At 58.9% G+C, this 20,912-nt stretch overlaps 2 gene segments (V, D, J or C); both read left to right on the top strand.

Moving 5' to 3' along the window:
* The first annotated feature begins 1,132 nt into the window (after window positions 1–1,132).
* On the top strand, window positions 1,133–3,026 carry LOC137204054 (Ig lambda chain C region-like). The segment is given in 2 exon segments: window positions 1,133–1,193; window positions 2,607–3,026. Coding segments are annotated over 2 exon segments (384 nt in total).
* A 1,393-nt stretch (window positions 3,027–4,419) lies between these two features.
* LOC137204053 (Ig lambda chain C region-like) lies at window positions 4,420–6,349 on the top strand. The segment is given in 2 exon segments: window positions 4,420–4,480; window positions 5,893–6,349. Coding segments are annotated over 2 exon segments (384 nt in total).
* The last annotated feature ends 14,563 nt before the right edge of the window (window positions 6,350–20,912 follow it).

Raw genomic sequence — 20,912 nt, 5'->3', positions numbered from 1 at the left:
TTTCCTCCTCCGTGTGGACCACCTCCACATCTGATTGTCCCGGTCACAGTGTTTGGTTGCCAGGGCCCCCAGGACAATACCTCACCTCCCTTCCCTGGAATCCTCAGCACCACATTCTGGATTGTGTAGCCCTCAGGAGTCCGTCGGCTCCGTAGATGATGACCCACCGATTCCACGTGTCCTTTTGCTCAAAACCCACCCTGGTAATTCCGCATGACCTCGTCCTAGAGTTCCCACCCCCCTCATGGCACCTCCTGCTCGCACCTCCCTAGGGAAACAGCCCTGTGCCCCTCCCCCAGGCCTTCCGGTCACACTCTGCACAGGACCCACAGTCCCTGACCCTGGTCACTCATCCCACACTCCCTCTAGACAGTCCTCCTCCCACTTGTGTCAGGAGGGTCCCGACTGCCTTCAAGGCTCCTGGGACGAGGCCAGCTCTGCTCTCACCAATCTCTCGGTGGCCAGCCCACCACCTACCCACCACAAATGCCAGTGAAAACCATGTGAGTGGTCGATGGGGCCATGAGTCTAACGTCAAGTTTCGGTCTAGGACGGTGCCGTGGACTTGACTGTGTACTGATTCACCATCTTAGATCTGGAATGAGATCTCAGATCAGTGAGATTATTGCTGTAGGAGCTACACAGGACAGGGACCCGAGTGGTTAGAAAGGCAGACACACACACAGACACACACGCACATGCGCGCACACCGGCACACACACGAGTTGCTGCAAACTTGACCGTGTTGGACCTGCCTCTAGGGCACTGGAGCCTCCAGAATCCCTGTGGCCTCACTCTGCAGAGAGCACAGCTCCATCCCCTCAGGGTGCTAAACAGGCTCCTCACCCTCCCACCATGACGCCCCCCACGCTACTGACCAGGGGACCCCACCTCCTCCAGGAAAGGAAGGTCCCTGGGATGTGATGTGACACCCAGATGTCTCTCCTGCACCTCCCATGCCTGGGGAAGGATGGAGCCCCGCTTCCCAGGGCTGAAGTTGCTGGTGGGGTGGGGTCCCCCCTCAGCCTCCCCGAGGACAGACCAGCCCCCATGACAAGGAGGGTGGCCCTGGGGCCTCTGTGCAGCTGCAGGTGGGCCTGGGCAGGGGGTGGAGGGGGTGTCAGGAAGGTTTATGTTCAAGGCTGTGTCACTGTGTAATGTGTTCGGCGGAGGGACCAAGCTGACCGTCCTGGGTGAGTCTCCCCCTTCCCCTCCTCTTCAGGGTCCACGGTGAAATTTGGGCAGATTTTCTTGTCTTTTCCCTCCTGTCTGGGGCTGGAGTCTCACTCTCCGGAGCCTGTCACCTTCACCCTCTAGGCTGTCCATTGCCCCCAAGCCTGTCGTTCTTCACAGAACCTGGTGGGCATGGTGGGCACGGGCTAAGTGACCCTCCTGCCACCCCTCGCTCTTCCCATCCCGAGCCTTCCCTCCAGGCCCTTCTTCTCTGGATGCTGGGATGTCAGCTCCCTCCTCAGGGTGCCAAGCCCCGGGGTCTGAGGAGAAGGGAGGGGCTGAGGCCCAAGGAATGGGGGTCTCAGGCTGGGGCACTGGGTCCAGGGATGTGGGAAGGACCCTGGAAAGAGCTGGACAGAGCATGGGTGTCATCCTGGGATCTTTCTGCTCAGGGACCCAAATGGGGGCTAGTGAGGGACCCCAGAGCCAGGGGCCTTGGAGAGTGGAGGAGGGAACAGTACACGGGGGAAGGGTAGACGAGTGTCCCGTTGAGAAGGTGACCTCAGGGTGCTAGGTCCCCATCCTCCTCCCAGCAAGCAGGACACCCCAGGCCGCACAGATCTCAGGACACTCGGGCCTTAAGGGTCACCGCACCCAGTTACACACTGGACGTGAGCCCCTAGCTCAGACGCCCAGCGTGGGGACTCCTCATAGAGACAGGTGACAGGAACTGACCCGGCCAGGCAGACAGATGTCCCAGGACAGACAGATCCCCAGCGGGACTTCACAGGTCAGGGGACCCCTCAGAACAGACACAGCCCCAGGCTCAAAACGCAACGTTCACCCACATGGAAACTCTCATTTGTGGGACTCCCTGGACCCCAGCCCTGGGGCTGACACTCCCTCCACCCTGGCAGCCCTGGAGGGGTCTCTGTGGTCTCTGTGGCAGCCCTAGAGGGTTGGGGGCTGCGAGGCTGGCGTCAGGGGGACTGTGGGCAACAATCCCCCCCTCTGCAAGGGAAGAGAGCCTGAATGGGGGACAGACAGACGACCTGTATGAGGACACCAGACGAGAACCAGGGGAAGATCTCAGACAGACAGATGCCCAGGACAGACAGAGGAAAGAGGGGACCGCAGGGTGGACGCCAGGCAGCACCAGGGAGCAGAGGGTGGGATGTGGTTTATGGGACGTGGGAGCCTGAGGAAGAGATGGAGACTTGCCAGGGAGCCCCGAACTCCCAGGAGTCGGGCACTGAGGATCCCCTGACAGAAGGTGAGCGACCCCAGCCATGGCTGCCTGACCTCAGGGGAGCAAGGGCCCGCCTGGGATCCATGCACTGGACTTTGGGCACCTGTGCCCGCTTCTCCTGAGGTCAGGGGCTCCCGCGATGGACGCTGCCCCAGTGACCTCCCGTCTCTCCCTCACTTTGCAGGTCAGCCCAAGTCCTCGCCCTCAGTCACTCTGTTCGCGCCCTCCACTGAGGAGCTCAATGCCGACAAGGCCACCCTGGTGTGTCTCATCAATGACTTCTACCCGGGCAGCGTGACGGTGGCCTGGAAGTCAGGCAGCACCACCATCACCAAGGGCGTGGAGACCAGCCAGCCCTCGAAACAGAGCAACAGCAAGTACGCGGCCAGCAGCTACCTGGCCCTGACGGCCAGCGAGTGGAAATCTTATGAGAACGGGGTCAGCTGCCAGGTCACGCACGATGGGAAAACCGTGGAGAAGACAGTGTCGCCCTCCGAGTGCCCTTAGGTCCTGGTCCTCACATCCTCAGGGGACTGGAGTCACAGGACCCCTGGAGGGTCTACCCACCCACCCTGGTCCCCCCAGCCCTTCCTCCTGCACCCAATCAACTCTCAATAAAACGTCCTCATTGTCATTCAGAACTCGTGCTCTGCTCGTTTTTCTTTCCTGAACTCAACCATCCTCAAAGGGGAACAAAATCCTCTTATCCTTTAAGAAATCAAGATAGAGGATGGAGTCTTGGGACTCTTGTGAGGAATGGTTTCACTGTCACCCAGGACCCCCCCGCCCCCAGAGAACATTCGAGAACAGGGAATTGGGTCGCTGCAGGAATGGAAGTCTGTCCACCCTCCCCACCCTCCTCCATGTTTCCTCCTCCGTGTGGACCACCTCCACACCTGATTGTCCCGGTCACAGTGTTTGGTTGCCAGGGCCCCCAGGACAATACCTCACCTCCCTTCCCTGGAATCCTCAGCACCACATTCTGGATTGTGTAGCCCTCAGGAGTCCGTCGGCTCCGTAGATGATGACCCACCGATTCCACGTGTCCTTTTGCTCAAAACCCACCCCGGTAATTCCGCATGACCTCGTCCTAGAGTTCCCACCCCCCTCATGGCACCTCCTGCTCGCACCTCCCTAGGGAAACAGCCCTGTGCCCCTCCCCCAGGCCTTCCGGTCACACTCTGCACAGGACCCACAGTCCCTGACCCTGGTCACTCATCCCACACTCCCTCTAGACAGTCCTCCTCCCACTTGTGTCAGGAGGGTCCCGGCTGCCTTCAAGGCTCCTGGGACGAGGCCAGCTCTGCTCTCACCAATCTCTCGGTGGCCAGCCCACCACCTACCCACCACAAATGCCAGTGAAAACCATGTGAGTGGTCGATGGGGCCATGAGTCTAACGTCAAGTTTCGGTCTAGGACGGTGCCGTGGACTTGACTGTGTACTGATTCACCATCTTAGATCTGGAATGAGATCTCAGATCAGTGAGATTATTGCTGTAGGAGCTACACAGGACAGGGACCCGAGTGGTTAGAAAGGCAGACACACACACAGACACACACGCACATGCGCGCACACCGGCACACACCGAGTTACTGCAAACTTGACTGCGTTGGACCTGCCTCTAGGGCACTGGAGCCTCCAGAATCCCTGTGGCCTCGCTCTGCAGAGAGCACAGCTCCATCCCCTCAGGGTGCTAAACAGGCTCCTCACCCTCCCACCATGATGCCCCCCACGCTACTGACCAGGGGACCCCACCTCCTCCAGGAAAGGAAGGTCCCTGGGATGTGATGTGACACCCAGATGTCTCTCCTGCACCTCCCATGCCTGGGGAAGGATGGAGCCCCGCTTCCCAGGGCTGAAGTTGCTGGTGGGGTGGGGTCCCCCCTCAGCCTCCCCGAGGACAGACCAGCCCCCTTGACAAGGAGGGTGGCCCTGGGGCCTCTGTGCAGCTGCAGGTGGGCCTGGGCAGGGGGTGGAGGGGGTGTCAGGAGGGTTTATGTTCGAGGCTGTGTCACTGTGTTATGTGCTCGGCGGAGGGACCAAGCTGACCGTCCTGGGTGAGTCTCCCCCTTCCCCTCCTCTTCAGGTCCACAGTGAAATTTGGGCAGATTTTCTTGTCTTTTCCCTCCTGTCTGGGGCTGGGGTCTCACTCTCTGGGACCTGTCACCTTTGTCTTTCTAGGCTGTCCTTCACCCCCAAGCCTGTCGTTCTTCACAGAACCTGGTGGGCATGGTGGGCACGGGCTAAGTGACCCTCCTGCCACCCCTCGCTCTTCCCATCCCGAGCCTTCCCTCCAGGCCCTTCTTCTCTGGATGCTGGGATGTCAGCTCCCTCCTCAGGGTGCCCAACCCCAGGGTCTGAGGAGAAGGGAGGGACTGAGGCCCAAGGAATGGGGGTCTCAGGCTGGGGCACTGGGTCCAGGGATGTGGGAAGGACACTGGAAAGAGCTGGACAGAGCATGGGTGTCATCCTGGGATCTTTCTGCTCAGGGACCCAAATGGGGGCTAGTGAGGGACCCCAGAGCCAGGGGCCTTGGAGAGTGGAGGAGGGAACAGTACATGGGGGAAGGGTAGACAAGTGTCCCGTTGAGAAGGTGACCTCAGGGTGCTAGGTCCCCATCCTCCTCCCAGCAAGCAGGACACCCCAGGCCGCACAGATCTCAGGACACTCGGGCCTTAAGGGTCACCGCTCCCATTTACACACTGGACGTGAGCCCCAAGCTCAGACGCCCAGCGTGGGGACTCCTCATAGGGACAGGTGACAGGAACTGACCTGGCCAGGCAGACAGATGTCCCAGGACAGACAGATCCCCAGCGGGACTTCACAGGTCAGGGGACCCCTCAGAACAGACACAACCCCAGGCTCAGAATGCAACGTTCACCCACATGGAAACTCTCATTTGCGGGACTCCCTGGACCCCAGCCCTGGGGCTGACGCTCCCTCCACCCTGGCAGCCCTGGAGGGGTCTCTGTGGTCTCTGTAGCAGCCCTAGAGGGTTGGGGGCTGCGAGGCTGGTGTTAGGGGGACTGTGGGCAACAAAGCCCCCCGCAAAAGGGAAGAGAGCCTGAATGGGGGACAGACAGACGACCTGTATGAGGACACCAGACGAGAACCAGGGGAAGATCTCAGACAGACAGATGCCCAGGACAGACAGAGGAAAGAGGGGACCTCAGGGTGGACGCCAGGCAGCACCAGGGAGCAGAGGGTGGGATGTGGTTTATGGGACGTGGGAGCCTGAGGAAGAGATGGAGACTTGCCAGGGAGCCCCGAACTCCCAGGAGTCGGGCACTGAGGATCCCCTGACAGAAGGTGAGCGACCCCAGCCATGGCTGCCTGACCTCAGGGGAGCAAGGGCCCGCCTGGGATCCATGCACTGGACTTTGGGCACCTGTGCCCGCCTCTCCTGAGGTCAGGGGCTCCCGCGATGGACGCTGCCCCAGTGACCTCCCGTCTCTCCCTCACTTTGCAGGTCAGCCCAAGTCCCCGCCCTCAGTCACTCTGTTCGCGCCCTCCACTGAGGAGCTCAAGGACAAAAAGGCCACCCTGGTGTGTCTCATCAATGACTTCTACCCGGGCAGCGTGACGGTGGCCTGGAAGTCAGGCAGCACCACCATCACCAAGGGCGTGGAGACCAGCCAGCCCTCGAAACAGAGCAACAGCAAGTACGCGGCCAGCAGCTACCTGGCCCTGACGGCCAGCGAGTGGAAATCTTATGAGAACGGGGTCAGCTGCCAGGTCACGCACGATGGGAAAACCGTGGAGAAGACAGTGTCGCCCTCCGAGTGCTCTTAGGTCCTGGTCCTCACATCCTCAGGGGACTGGAGCCACAGGACCCCTGGAGGGTCTACCCACCCACCCTGGTCCCCCCAGCCCTTCCTCCTGCACCCAATCAACTCTCAATAAAATGTCCTCATTGTCATTCAGAACTCGTGCTCTGCTCGTTTTTCTTTCTGCATTTGGTGTCCTGAACTCAACCATCCTCAAAGGGGAACAAAATCCTCTTATCCTTTAAGAAATCAAGATAGAGGATGGAGTCTTGGGACTCTTGTGAGGAATGGTTTCACTGTCACGCAGGACCCCCCCGCCCCCCAGAGAACATTCGAGAACAGGGAATTGGGTCGCTGCAGGAATGGAAGTCTGTCCACCCTCCCTACCCTCTTCCATGTTTCCTCCTCCGTGTGGACCACCTCCACATCTGATTGTCCCGGTCACACAGTGTTTGGTTGCCAGGGCCCCCAGGACAATACCTCAGCTCCCTTCCCTGGAATCCTCAGCAACACATTCTGGTTTACTTTCCCCCTCAAGTGTCCTTCTGTCCATTGATGAAGACCCACTGATTCCATGTTTCCTTTGGTTTAAAACTCACCCTGGCTATTCCGCATGACCTCATCCTAGAGTCACCCCCACTGCACCCCCTCCCAGCCCCCTCCTGCTCCCACCTCCCCAGGGACACTGCCTTCTGCCCCTCCCCCAGGCCCTCACTGTCACACTCAAAGGAACCTCCATTCCCTGACCCTGGTCACTCATCCCACACTCCCCCGGGTATCCCTCCTCCCACTTGTGTCAGGTGGGTCCTGCCTCCATTCAAGGCCCCAGGGCCGAGGTCAGCCTTTCTCTCTCTGATCCTTAGAAGTCAGCCCAGCACTGACTCCACCACAACTGCCTCATGTCCAAGTGTCCATGGTGGTCAATGGGCCCCATGAGCTCGAGGTCCGGCATCATGTTCTAGGAAGGTGCCGTGGGTTCGTCTGTGAACTAGTACACTTCTTTAGGAGCTCAGAATGGGATCAGAGACCCTCCCAGATGACTGTCCTAGGTGCTAACATAGGATCTCATAGCTGCACCTTTCATTGCACACACACACAGACACAAGTTACTAGAAACATGGCCCTGTTGGACCTGCCTGTAGGGCACTGGAGCCGCCAGAATGCCCGTGGCCTCGCTCTGCAGAGAGCACAGCTCCATCCCCTCAGGGTGCTAAACAGGCTCCACCCTCCCACCATGACGACCCCCTCAAGCTACTCTCCAGAAAGGGAGTTCCCTGGGATGTGATGTGACACCCAGACATCCCTCCTGCCCCTCCCACAACTGGGGATGGATGGAACCCCGCTTCCCAGGGGTGAAGTTGCAGGATTGGAGAGGTTTCCCCTTCCCTCCTCAAGGCCAGACTAGCTCCCATGACAAAGAGGGTGGTCCTGGAGCCTCGGTACCGCTGCAGGTGGGCCTGGGTTAAGGGCTGGGTGGCTGACAGGTGGGTTTATGTTCGAGGCTGTGTCACTGTGTGCATGTGGACCCAGCTGACCATCCTGAGTGAGTCTCCCCCTTTCCATCTTCTTGGGGTCAGGAGTGACAATTGGGTAGGTTTTTCTGTTTTCTCTGTCCTGTCTGGGGCTGGGGTCTGAATTGCTCTGGGGCCTGTAACCCTCACCCTTTAGTCTGTTCACTGTTCTTAGACCCCAGTTGGGGACAGGATGGGATGGTCTCAGTGAGCCTCTTGCTCCCGGTACTGTGACCCTGAGGTCTCTCCCGGGGACCTTCTCCTCTTGATTCCTCATGTTTCCTTGAGGGATAGTTTCACTCTCACCCAGAAAAGCCCAGAGAATATTCCAGAGCAGAGCAGCAGGACCCAGGAGAGCCCACCTCTGCAACTTCCCTACACTTGCTGTTCTTGTGTGGACCTCGCCCACCGCCGGCCCTCAGGCCCTCTCCCCCACTCCCCTGCCCCCAGGATAATATCTGAACTGCTTCCCTGGATTCTTCACAATCTGAGACTATGAGGCAAGAAACGCCCTCCCCAAAAGGGCAGAAACCTGACACCAATACAAATGGATGGATGGACATGCTGTATGAGGACATGGGGAGAGGGTCTGGGGGGAGGGGATCTTCAGGCAGACAGATGCCCCAGGAAGGATGAGAGGTCACAGCTGATGTCGGCAGCAGCAGGGAGCACAGGGCAGGAGGTCAAGTTATGAGGACGTGTGAACCTGAAGGGTCAGGGGCCAAAGAGGGTGCCCAGAGCTCCCATGATTAGGGCATCCAGGACTTCCAAGTGGGTCCAGTGGTTAAGACTCCGCGCTTCCACTGCAGGGAGCACAGGTTCCATTCCTGGTCAGGGAACTAAGATCTTGAATGCCACACAGCATGGCCAAAAAAAGAAATTAGGGCATAGAGATTCTCCCAACAGGATCCGGTAGGGTCTCCCTGTGCCCAACCTGGGCCCACCGCAGCCCTCTTCCTGCACCAAACAACTTGCAATAAAATGTCCTCATCGTTATTCAGAAATCATGCTCTCTGCTCATTTCTTTTTTTGTCTCGTGTTTAATTTGCACTCTCTCCAGAATTCTGGGGCGGGGTGGGGAATCCTAGGCGCCAGTGAGAAAGTAACTAAAGGGAGAGGCTCACAGTCTCCTGGGTGGGGGCATCTCCCAGGCAACCAGCCAGGACACATCACCCATCCGCCCTCTCCTTCTTCCCACTACTCCTCCAGCACAAGGCCGTGCCCACCCCCTGCCACCTTCCTGGCCGGAGCTGCCCATGGCTGGTGACCTCCAGATGAGCCCTCCCTGCCCTGGTGGGGACCCTCCACACCTCCCTGCCCCCGGCTTGTCCTTTCTTTCCAGTATGGCTGTTAGCATAACTGACTCGGGAACCTTCGCCCACATTCCTCTCCCTCTGTGTCCTGCCTGGTCCCTGGGCTGGGCCACTCCTGGGGACCTCCCAGCCCAGTCTCCACCTCCTTCCTCCCTGGCCTCCTGCGGCCCCTTCTCCTCCTGGGCTCATGGGGAGGGACTTTGATCTTAGCTTCTGCTCTGGGGCACTGCTTCCCTCCCGCCCCGGTTAAATGCTCTCCAGGCCTTACCAGCCAGGCATCAAACCTCCCTCGGAGGAAGATCCTATAATGACACACGCCCTACGGATGCAGACACAAGGCCCAGAGACCCTGAGTCACCTGCCCACGTTCACGGCAGGACTGAACCCCATCCGTCCACCCGACCCCAGAGCTCAGCTCTTGCCCCCAGGTTCCCAGCCGCCCCCAGTGCCCTGCCCACCCTGGCCAGGCCCTCCTGACTCATCCAGCCTCCTCCCTGGGGAGCTCCGAGCCCACCTGAATCACGTCTCCCTCCCTGGGACCCACGGCTTAAGGGGACAGAGTTGCTGGGGCCCATGAGGGACCATGGGGGACAGGGGCCTTAGGTCAGAGTGGCTGGCTTCCTCATGCTCTGGGTCAGAAATCAGGGTCAGGGCACTGGGGGAGGGGCCGAGAGAGGGTCGCCTCTTTCTGAAGACCCCAACTTAGCCCAGGCTCCCAGGGAGGGTCACCGCAGGGCTCACCCTTAGTTGCCCCAACACCAGGAGGGTCAGTCCCCAGTAGGTGGCTTCCCAGGCCCAGCCCCCACCCCCCACTCCCTGGTCTCTAAAGATGCAGGAACTGTCACGACACCTTCAGTCAGGGGCTGCTGTCCAAGGAGCTGTGGATCTGGGGTCCAGGGAAGGAAGCCCAGTGCTGAGCACAGCAGGAGCTCAGAGGCCAGGACAGCCCTCCCGCAACCCCCCAGAGCAGCAGGCCCGCTCCCCTTCTCCCCCACTGAGGCCCCTGTGTCTGCCTCTGCCTTTTCCTGCCAAGAACCTTTGGGGTCCCCACTTCCTCCGGGATGTGAGACTTCACCACCGCTCCTGGGGGGCGTGCAGAGGGGCATACGGAAGAGGGGCCCTGAATTCGGGGAATCTCAGGCCCCATGATGGACGGACGCCCTGCCACGGAGCAGCCACTGGGCTGTCAGCCGTGGGGATGCTTCACTCCTCGGATGTCCCAGCCCCTCCATGAAACCTCAGAGACACCCCACTTCCCTGCGGTCACTGTAACCGCACCCCACTCCAGTCCCCTTCCCTGCAGTTGACACTGGGGCTGGAATCACTACCAGCCCACGAGTGACCCAACCCCTTCCAGGTCTCAGACCACTGGCTGCCAGTCACTTGCTGTTTCCCAAGTGCCCGAGCAAGCCCTGCCCCAGCTGGGACCAGTCCCGGCCCTGCCTGGTCCCGATATGGCAGTAACGGAGGACCCAGACACCAGGCCAGCGGTCAGAGAGCTGGAAGGCCGTCTCTGGGGCCCAGCACCAGCGTTCAAGCCTCAGCAGCTCCCAGTTTCCCTCCCGATGGCCATTATAGGCCCACAGACATGATCCTGGGGAAAGAAAGAACCCGGAGGTAATGAGATGCCCAGACTCGAGGATGGCCTCTGTGACCTGACAAACTCCTGAGGATTGTACTTCCTCATATGAAAGCAGTAGGGCCACCGAGTGTGAGCCCACGACACAGGGCACTCCGGCAGGGCCTCTGACTGTGACCTCACTCAGTTAGCAGGCAGCCCCAGTGGCTTCCAAGGCTCTCGGTCACTCCAGGGTAAGCCATCTGGCTCACCCAGGCTGCCCCTCTCGGCAGCCATGCACCCACGCTCTGATCCTCAAGGATGGCACATTGAGGCCAACCCACGTTCCTGTCACCCCCTCCGGTCCCCCTGGACCTGTCTCCCACCCATGACCCGACTTGGGGCCATGTTCTCTCCAGCCACACCCTCCTCCCTTCAGCCCCTCACAGCACAGCTCTGGGGGCTCCACATTGCCCTCCCTTCCTGACATCACCCCATCTTTCCCTGCACTCCCAGGTACCAGTGACCTCCAAGGGGCCCAATCCAACCATCCCCTCTCTGTCCTCCCCACTGTCGGCCTCTGAGTGGATTTGAGAACCACACTCCATTCTTTCTCTCTTGAAACTCCTCAGCCCCCAAATCCCCTCTCCTGGGTCCTCTTTCCTCTCCTCTCTCATCCCCTTCCCCATTTGTTCTGTGTTGTCACCAGGTCCCGGGGAGCCAGCGGCCTGGATGCCCTTCCTTCTCTGTCCACGGGAGCTAGAAACTGGGTGCATCTAAAAAGCGCTCGTGGAATATAACTCAGCCATTAAAAAGGATGAAATAACGCCATTTGCAGCAACATGGATGGACCTGGAGATTATCACACTAAGTGAAGTAAGTCAGACAGAAAGATAAATATCATATGATATCACATATGCAGAATCTAAAAATAGTGATACAAACGAACTTATTTACAAAACAGAAACAGACTCACAGACTTAGAGAATGAACGTATGGTTACGGGGGACAGGGGGGGCGAGGACGGGAGGGATAGATTGGGAGTTTGGGATTGACGTGTACACACTGCTGTATTTGAAATAGATCACCAACAAGGACTTACTGTATATAGCACAGGGAATTCTGCTCAGTATTCTGTAACAACCTAAATGGGAAAAGGATTTGAAAAAGAATAGACACATGTATATGTATAACTGAATCACTTTGCTGTACACCTGAAACTAACACAACATTGTTAATCAACTGTACTCCGATATAAAATTTAAAAATTTTTTTAATTAAAAAAAGAAAGGGGCTCCTGTTTCTTTATCCGTCCAATCTCCCAGCCCGACCAGGGCTCTGACCTCGCTCCAGAAGGTAGGTGCCCTGAGGGCAGGGGCTGCACCCCCCCCCCCCCGCCTTAGTGCCTCAGAGCGTCAGCTGGGTGCTGGACAGGCATCAGGGAGCCTCTTAATGATTGCTGGCAACTTACTGCAGAACTGTCCCCAGCTCTGCCCAGTTGTGGGACTGACCATCCCCAGCTCTGCCTGGTTATGGACTGATCGTCCCCGGCTCTGCTGCAGGTGTCTGTCATCTCTCTGCCACGAGGAAAGAGCCCCAGGTGGGTACTGCCTGTGGATCGTGTTCTAACTCCCCCATACCAGCCCAGGAAGTGGGTGCTAACACCCCCTCACTTCATGGATTAGGAGACAGAGGTTCCAGAGCTGAGGCAGCCGCTGGCGGACACAGGTGCTCAGGGCAACACACACGGTGGGCACCCGGGCCCCCCTTCTGAGGTCACCCCCCTTCCCAAGGAGGCTGTGCTGTGCCGGCCGGGAGACGGTGCTGAGCACACGACCCCGCAGCCTCTGGACATCAGAGGCATCCTAAGGCTCTGTGGGGTGGGGGAACCCTGGCTCCTCAATCTATACTGACTCAGTGCAGGTAGGGGCAGGCAGGAGGGGGTTCATGGACCCTCTGAGTCCATACAGCAAAGCAGTGTGGGTATTGTGGGCCCAATTCACAGAGGAGAGAACTGAGGCTCTGTCAGCAGGATGGGGGTTGGGGAACCTGCCCAGGGTTACAGGGTGAGCTGCTGGCTGACCTGCCCCCCCACCCCCAGCTCTTTCCACAGCTCCTCAGCCCTGCGAGACATGTCATTCATCCATTCACTCACTCATTCATTCAGCAAACCGTCAGTGAGCACTGCTGTGGGCTGGTGCTGGGAGCAAGGAGACAGGACCACCTGCTCTGAAACAGCTCATGCACTGGGAGGACTCCCGTAGAGCCCACCGCTGACCCCACCGCGTCCTCAAGCACCCAGGTCAGCTCCCCACCCGGGGAGCATCTCCCCGCACACCTGGGATAAGATTTCATCCACTGCCCGGCCCCACAAGGCGGATCCCCCAGCAGCCGGCACTGGCACATCTACAGGCTCATCACAGCCCCTCAGGGAGCCTTGAAGTCCCCATCAGGGCTGCCATTGCCCACTTCACAGAGGGGACACTGACCATGAGGGATGCACCGGGCCTGCCCCGCTCAGCTCAGAGCTGGGACAGCCCCTGCAGACCGGTGGCCCCAGGGCACCGGCAGAGGGGGCGGGTGTCCATGCTGGGCTGACTCTTTGTGGAATAAAAGAGTGTCAGGTCAGGGTAGGGGGCTTGGCCTGGCCCTGCCCTGCCTGCTGTGTGACCCTAGGCAGTGCCCTCTGTCCAGGGCTTCCTTGTGGGAGGCCAAGACTGGGGGAGGTGACTGATGGGGGAGGGGGGTTGTGGCTTCCTTCATAGCAGAGCCCGGAATAGCCCTGGGGGAGGGGAGGGGAGGTGACTGCTGGGGCCCTGGGGGTGGCCCAGGAGCTTCTACTGAGCTGAGCTGGGTGATTCTCCCGGCCCACTGTGAGACCTGCAACGTCACCAAGAGAGCGCAGCCGGGCCAGGTCTGGGCAGGGGGACACCCTTGTCCTTCACCCCACAGTGTTCACCAGAGTGCCGCAGTGGTTGCAAGGGGCTCTGCCCCGGCCTGTGTCTCTCTGGATACAGACCCTCACTCCCAACACAAAGGTCCAAACCCAGGTTTCCAGCCGCTTTGAAAATACAGCTTCCAGGGGTGTCCGCGGAGCAGTCAGCTGTCTGCTGCCACACCTGCTGGTTCAGTGACACAGGACACAGCAAGGTGATGTCTACATCTCTCAGAGCGTGCTGTCCTCCTCCTGGTCAGGTCCTGCGTCCCCAGCCCACCTGTGCCCATCATGGGGCATCAACCTCCTCCCTGCTGCTCCTGAGCAGGACGGGTGGGAGGAACGGGCCAGGTTGCCAGGGTCCCTGGCTGCACACAGAGGAGCATCCCCCACCGGCAGCCATGCGCCAGGCTAAACACTGCTGTGCAGGAGACTTTGTGAGGCTTCGAGGGGACGCGCTCCCTCGAGGTGGCCAGAGAACCCCCGCTTCTGTATGGTCACCTGGAGGGACTGCACACCGGTCTCACGGACACAAACGCACTGATGTGACAGAGGGTAGTTGGTCCTGGCAGGGCCAGTCTTTGGACCAGTTTTTCTGAAAAGCCAGTTGGTCACCTGGGATCACAGCAAACCTAATCCTGTTTGGCCAGGAATCCCCCAGTGACAGCCTCCCCCAGAACACCTGGCCCAGGGAGGGGTCCAGGGGGTGACCTGCTCCCTAGATTTCACTGACGTTCCCAGTTCATGCCCATGTCTTGGTGTGATCATTTTGTAAATTAATTTTTATTGAAGTACAGTTGATTTACAATGTTGTGTTAGTTTCTGCTGTACAGCAAAGTGAACCAGTGACGTTGCTGAAACCCTGGCCTCTGTTCACCGGTGCTGGATAGAAACGCGGAGACAGAGCTTTGGAGGAGTAGAAAAGAGCAGCTTTATTACTTTGCCAGGCAAAGGGGGCCACAGCGGGCCAACGCTCTCAAGACTGTGAACCCCTTCCTGGGAAATAGGATAGGGTCTTCCGGTCTCAGGGTGGAAAACAGGGCTGTAGAAAAGGATCGGGACTGACGTAGTCTTGCATTCTTCTTCCCTCCTGGAGACATTGAGATCATTAGGGCTGGCGTCCGGTGGTTCCGGAACAGGTTCTGGTGGTCCTTGAGGTTATCATCCCGTCACCCTTCTGGAATAAAGAATGCTCCCAAAGGAGAGGAGTCTTAGGGAGTGTCGTCTTGGAGAAGTAAACACCAGGTGCTTAGTGCCACTTTAGCTAGAGGGCAATCATTTTCAGAGTGCAATTAAGCAAGAAGGAGAGGGGAAAAACATCTGTAGGAGACAGGTTGAACAGGCAGAAAGAATAAGGGCTGAATAAGGGCTAACATAATGGGGGTACCTCAACAAGCTTCTGCTACAGCAGTTATACATATCCATATATCTACTCTTTTTCAGATTCTATTCCCATGTAGGTCATTACAGAGTATTGAGTAGAGTTCCCTGTGCTTTACAGAAGGTTCTTATTAGTTATCCATCTTATATATAGTAGTGTGTGTATGTCAATCCCAGTCTCCCAATTTATCCCTCCCCCTCCCTTACCCCGGTAACCATAAGTTTGTTTTCTACATCTGTGACTCTATTTCTGTTTTGTAAATAGGTTCATTTGTACCATTTTTTTAGATTCTACATGTACGTGACAAACCCACAGCAGACATCATTCTCAATGGTGAAAAACGGAAAGCATTTCCTCTAAGATCAGGAACAAGACAAGGATGTCCACTCTCTCCACTTTTATTTAAAATGTATTGGAAGTCCTAGCCATGGCAGAGAAGGAAAAGAAATAAAAGGAATCCAAACTGGAAAAGAAGTAAAACTGTCACTGTTTGCAGATGACATGATACTATACATAGAGAATCCTAAAGATGCCACCAGAAAACTACTAGAGCTAATCAATGAATTTGGTAAAGTTGCAGGATACAAAATTAATACACAGAAATCTCTTGCATTCCTATACACTAACAACAAAAGATCAGAAAGGGAAATTAAGGAAACAATCCCATTTACCATCACATGAAAGAGAATAAAATACCTAGGAATAAACCTACCTAAGGAGGCAAAAGACCTATACTCCAAAAACTATAAGATACTGATGAAAGAAATCAAAGATGACACAGATGGAGAGATATACCATGTTCTTGGATCGGAAGAATCAATACTGTCAAAATGACTCTACTACCCAAAGCAATCTACAGATTCAATGCAATCCCTATCAAATTACCAACGGCATTTTTTCACAGAATTAGAACAAAAAAGTTTACAATTTGTATGGAAACACAAAAGACCCCGAATAGCCAAAACAATCTTAAGAAAGAAAAACGGAACTGGAAGAATCAGGCTCCCTGACTTCAGACTACACTACAAGATTATTAATAGCGCTCCTTCCACTCCCAGAAATGTCCCAGTGTGGACGATAAATTTTGGTCGTCTGAGTGCAGGGAAACTGTTTGCTGAATGGCTGAATGACTCTCCTTATAATAAGTTAAAATGTGGGGCTCAAGGCAGCACCAGGCTTTGTGGTCAGCTGACTGTGCAGCGCCATCGAGTCCCCTGACCGAGGTGCAGGATGGGGGCAGCAGCCTCACCAAGGGCCACCTGCAGGGGGTCACCATGGGGCTCCTGAGCCCTGTGGACCTTGACTGGAGCCCTGGTGTGAGCTCACACCATACCAGCCTATGAGAGCCCTGAGTGTGACCCTGACACCATTTCCCACCCAGTGATAGATCCGCATGTGTGGAAACCTGCAAGGGACAGACCCTCTGGGCAGCCCTTGTCCCCAGGGAAACTGGGAGGAATCAGGGAGAATGTCTGGGGCAACCAGGACAGGGGCCAGGGGAGGGGCTCGGTCATCAGACGCCCTGTGTCCACTCCAGGGACAGAGTAGCTAATGGTCAGCGCAACCCACCAGGGCACTGCCATGTGTGTGTTTCCACACAGATCGGGGTGACACTCTCTTCCTGTGGCCACATCAACCCCCCAGGTCCCTTCTGCTCCTCAGCACCTGGCCTGGGGACATGTCACGTCAGGGCTGGCATCCACTGAGCATCCTCTGTGCCCGGGGCTGTGCTGGGCACCAGAGTCTGGATCCCCCTCCGGTCCTCACCAGGATGGACAATCCCTGCCCGCCCAGGGCCCAGCCTCCTGGGGACATGCTGGGGCCTCCAGATTGTGCCGGGAGGAAGGAGGAAGCCTCAGCCAGACCCCAAACAGGCTCCCTAAGGAGGACGGAAAGGCTGCGGTGGGCCGGCCGAGAGCGGCTCTCCGAGGGAAGGTGGGACCCCAGAGCAGCCTGGTGAGCCCACCCGCAGGGTCTCTGGTCACACAGGGCCTCCAGCTCAGCGCTAGTGTGGACCAAGGCCCTTCGTGGATGAGGCCTGCTGTGGTCACTGCCCGGGGCAAAGCCACCACTCAGCAGCCCTTTCCTGAGCACCTACTATGTGTGGGGACCTCGGCGGTGGCAACGCAGCTCTGCTGGGCCTCCTGTGGGCACAGGGAAGCAGCCTATAGAGAGGGAGTGGTGTCGTGCAGGATGGGCTCGTGCCCTGGAGAAACCAACCAGGGTGAGGGCTGAGGGTGCCCGACTGGGCCTCACAAGGGGCCACGGCCGAGCCTGGAGGTGGCCAGGGGGCAGGACAGCCCTGACTCTGGGTTGGCGGCTTGGGGCCTGTGTCCCCGCCATGCAGCCGGGCTGGTGATAGTGGAAACTCACTCCCTGGGGTCCAGGAGGGATGGTCAGATGGAAAATGGACGTTTGCTGGTCTCTGAGGTTGACTGTTGCTGCCATTAGCATCGGCCTGTTCGGGCCCAGCCAGCCTCAGGCCAGCACCCCTGGGCTCCCCATGGGCCCCACCCTCACCCCCGCGCAGCTGGCCTGGTGAAACCAAGAGGCCCTGACGCCCGAAATAGCCGGGAAACGCCGACCGGCCCAGCCCGGGGAAGCAGGTGCCTCCCTCTCCCCAGGCTGGGGGGAGGAGTGGCTCCAGTTCTGGAAGCTTCCACCAACTCCCTTGGAGAAGAGACCTGCGTCACAGCACCCAGGCTGCCCAAGCCCCTGCGCCCAGGCCTGAGCCGGGCAGAGATCACGTCAGTCAACCATCAGAAGGGGCATCTTCTGTTCCAGAATCTGTGTCTGTGCAGGTCATACCCCCCTCCTCGTGGTCCCCAGGGACCTCTCTAAACTCCGGGCGCGCAGCTGCGGCTGACGTGGGACACAGCCAGACACTCGGGGCTCAGAGGAGCCCGGGGGCACGGCTGGCCAGGGCTGGACATGGGGCACTGCAGTCACACCTTCCCTGCTGTCCCCACACCTGGGACTCTTCTGGGGGAGGGACTGGGCCAAGGACGGGGAAGGGGGAGAAATGGGGACCCTCACAATCACTGCACTGGGAGCCCTGGGTCTGGGGTAATAATGAGGAGCCCAGAGCACAGATGTCCCCCAAGAGGCCTCATGCGGTTCTTCCCCAATGGACAGGACCTCAGATTGGTCAGTCACTCATCCATCTGTCCATCTATCTGTCCATCTGTCTGTCCACCCAGCCATCCACCCATCCATCCATCTACCCATCATCCATCAATCCATCCATCCAAAAAGCCTCCGTCGGGCCTCCTGGGGGCCTGGCCTGTGTGGGGCTCTCAGCTACTCATGTCCCAGGCAAGGCAGGCCTGGCCCAGTCAAGGCCAAAGTCAGACCTGGAATGTGCCTGCTTCACCATGGAAGGAGGGGCCTTTGGACACTGGGTGCCCTGTTCCCTGCCCAGTCTGCCCTGTGCTTGGTCGATACACTGAGGTCAGAGAGGGCAAGAGGTGTGACAGATGGGCCAGTGTGGTGAGGCCAGCTGCCTCCTGCCCTGTGGGTGACCTGACTCCCCACCTCACCCCCACCCACAGTTACAGGCCTCCCCGATCCACCCTCCAGGCTGACCCTCCCATTCTCTCCTCTCCTCCCCTGTCCTTCTCCAATCAGAGAGTTTCCCAGGACATTCCAGGGCTCCAAGGTCCTGATGGGAGGGGAGATGGGGGACAAGCACCCAGCCAGTTTCCTGAGTTCACCCCCAAAGACAGCAAATCACTTCCACAGGGTTGACTCCACCAGCTCGTTCTCAGGGGACACTGCCAGTAGATCCCCCAGCCCAGGGAAGCCGGGAGCCAGGCCACAGGCCACAGCCATAACATCGCATCACCTGACACATGAGCCGTGCAGTACCCGGGGGGCGAATGCCCCCACCCGAGAGCCTGGGGGAGTATGGCCCTCACCCCAGCACTGATCAGTCAGCTCATCAGCCAGTGTTCACTCCCATCGCCCCTCACCACCCCTGTGGGCCCAGGTCGCGTCCTGGAAGTGAAGCTAAGACAGGGAAACTCGCCCCTGCCCAGCCCAGAGCCCATGGCACCGAGAGATCCTCCCCCACCAGCACACATTAGCGGGGAGACAAGGACGGCGGATCCCGGGGTCCTGGGGGTTCAGCCGAGGGGAGCAGCAGCAGCTTCAGCCACCTCAGAACAGGGCCTGGGAGCTGGACCCCCAGCGCTGAGGGGCAGAGGGAGGAAGGGCCTCCCGGGGGGTCAGCATGAGCAAAGGCACAGAGCGGGGGGGGCCGCAGCAGCCCGCGGCTGGCGCACACAGGTCCCCAGTGAAGCACCCTGACCCCTCCACCTCGGAGACTCCAGACTCCTGTCTCCCGCACCGCCTGGCCCACCACCCTGCTCACCGCCCAGCAAACCCTTGCGTTCAGTGTCACACGGCGGGGCCCTGCCCTGGGGAGGAAGAGGAATCAGACACAGACTGGACGCCGGGCAGAAAGGGACGAGCAGAGGGTGCGGGGAGCAGGCCCAGGGAGGGACCGGGGTGGGGGGGGTGGGCCGGGAGTTCTCCAGGAGGGACGGTTCTCTGTGCCGCACACAGTGAGGCCGGCTGGTTGGCCAGAGTGTCCCGAGCCCTGGAACCCAGCAGAGGGACAGGGACGGGGCTCAGAAGAGGTGAGGCAGGGGGCAGAGGCCCTGAAGGCCTCAGTCCTGACCAGATCTGAGATTCCAAAAGGCAGCTGTGCCCTGAGGCTACTGAGGGCCTACTGTCCCGAACCATTTACAAAACGCACAACACAAGTTACCCAGCTGAGCCGCTTCCGGATTCCATGGGGCTCAGCCAGCATCACCGTCCCATCTCACAGGTAGGAAAACTGAGGCCCAAAATGATTAACATCCCAGAGAGTGAGACAGAGCCAGCCCCCGGTGTTCCCCCTCCCAACCTGGGGCCTCCCCTCTGAGGGACAGGAAACTGAGGCCACACAGGGGCAACCGGATGGAAAGCGGCCCTCTGCAAGGCCCCAGAAGCCTTCTGTGGGCAACCTCCCCCCATCACCCCCCAGCACCGACCCGAGTCAGGGGAGCAGAAAGGAGGCCCAAGGGTGGACCCAGTGGCCACCCCCACCCCATGGCTGGAAGGAGGGAGGGCTGGTGGCAAAGGGCCTGGGAGTGTCCAGACCCCAGGGTGGACAAGGAGGGTCCCCCTCACCCACAGCCCTTCTCAGCCCTTGACCTTAGGCCATTTGCTTCCCTCTGTGGGCTCAGTTTCCTCATCCCATCTATACAGGGGGTGATAAGTCTCTATCCCAAAGATAGGGCCTGGGGATTAAAAGAGCCAATGTCTGTGAGGTGCCTGGACCATGGTGACCCTCACCCACCCCAGCCACTGCTGTCACGTCTTGGGCTCTTGCCTGGGGCCTGCCTCTGACATGCTGTGTGACCTTGGGCAAGATAATTCCTCTCTCTGGGCCCCAGCTTTCCCCTCTGCTCAGGGAGTGCTGGGTGAGGGGCCCTGTGGGCCAGAAACTACAGGAAAACTGTCGGATTCCTGGATGAAGGGGCTGAGCAGGGAGGCCCCGGGCCAGGAGGGGCAGTGAGGCCCGAGGTGGGAGCAGGGTGGGGGCCAGGCCAGGACAAGGAAAGGGTGGAGCGGGGGCCCTGCCTGCAGCTGGCCACCCCTGGGAATCCCCAGGCTAAAGTTAACCCTGCATTGGCCGAAACCAGAACTCAGGGTGACAAAAGGGAGAAGTAAGGGGAAGAGAAACTGAGCCCATGGTCAGCGGGGCGTGGGACGGGTGACAAACAGGGCCAGGTGTGGCCCGGGACGACGGGACAGGGCAGTTTCAGGGCCGTAGTCGGATGTTTGTGCAGCTTGCAGGTGGGGGTAGAAGAGCCCTCCCCCTCCCCCACCCCCTCCCAGCCTCCTCCCAGCCCCGCCTGGGCCTGATGCCGCCCTCTGGCTGCCTCCCCACAACCTCCCCCAGCTCCATCCTGGGTCCTGGAATCCTGGAGGGCCCGACCCCAGGGGATCTCAGAACCACTCAGGGGTGGCCCCCAC

This window comes from Pseudorca crassidens, chromosome 12, assembly GCF_039906515.1.
Source record: "Pseudorca crassidens isolate mPseCra1 chromosome 12, mPseCra1.hap1, whole genome shotgun sequence".
NCBI lineage: Eukaryota > Metazoa > Chordata > Mammalia > Artiodactyla > Delphinidae > Pseudorca > Pseudorca crassidens.
This window is presented reverse-complemented; position numbering and strand designations above follow the sequence as displayed.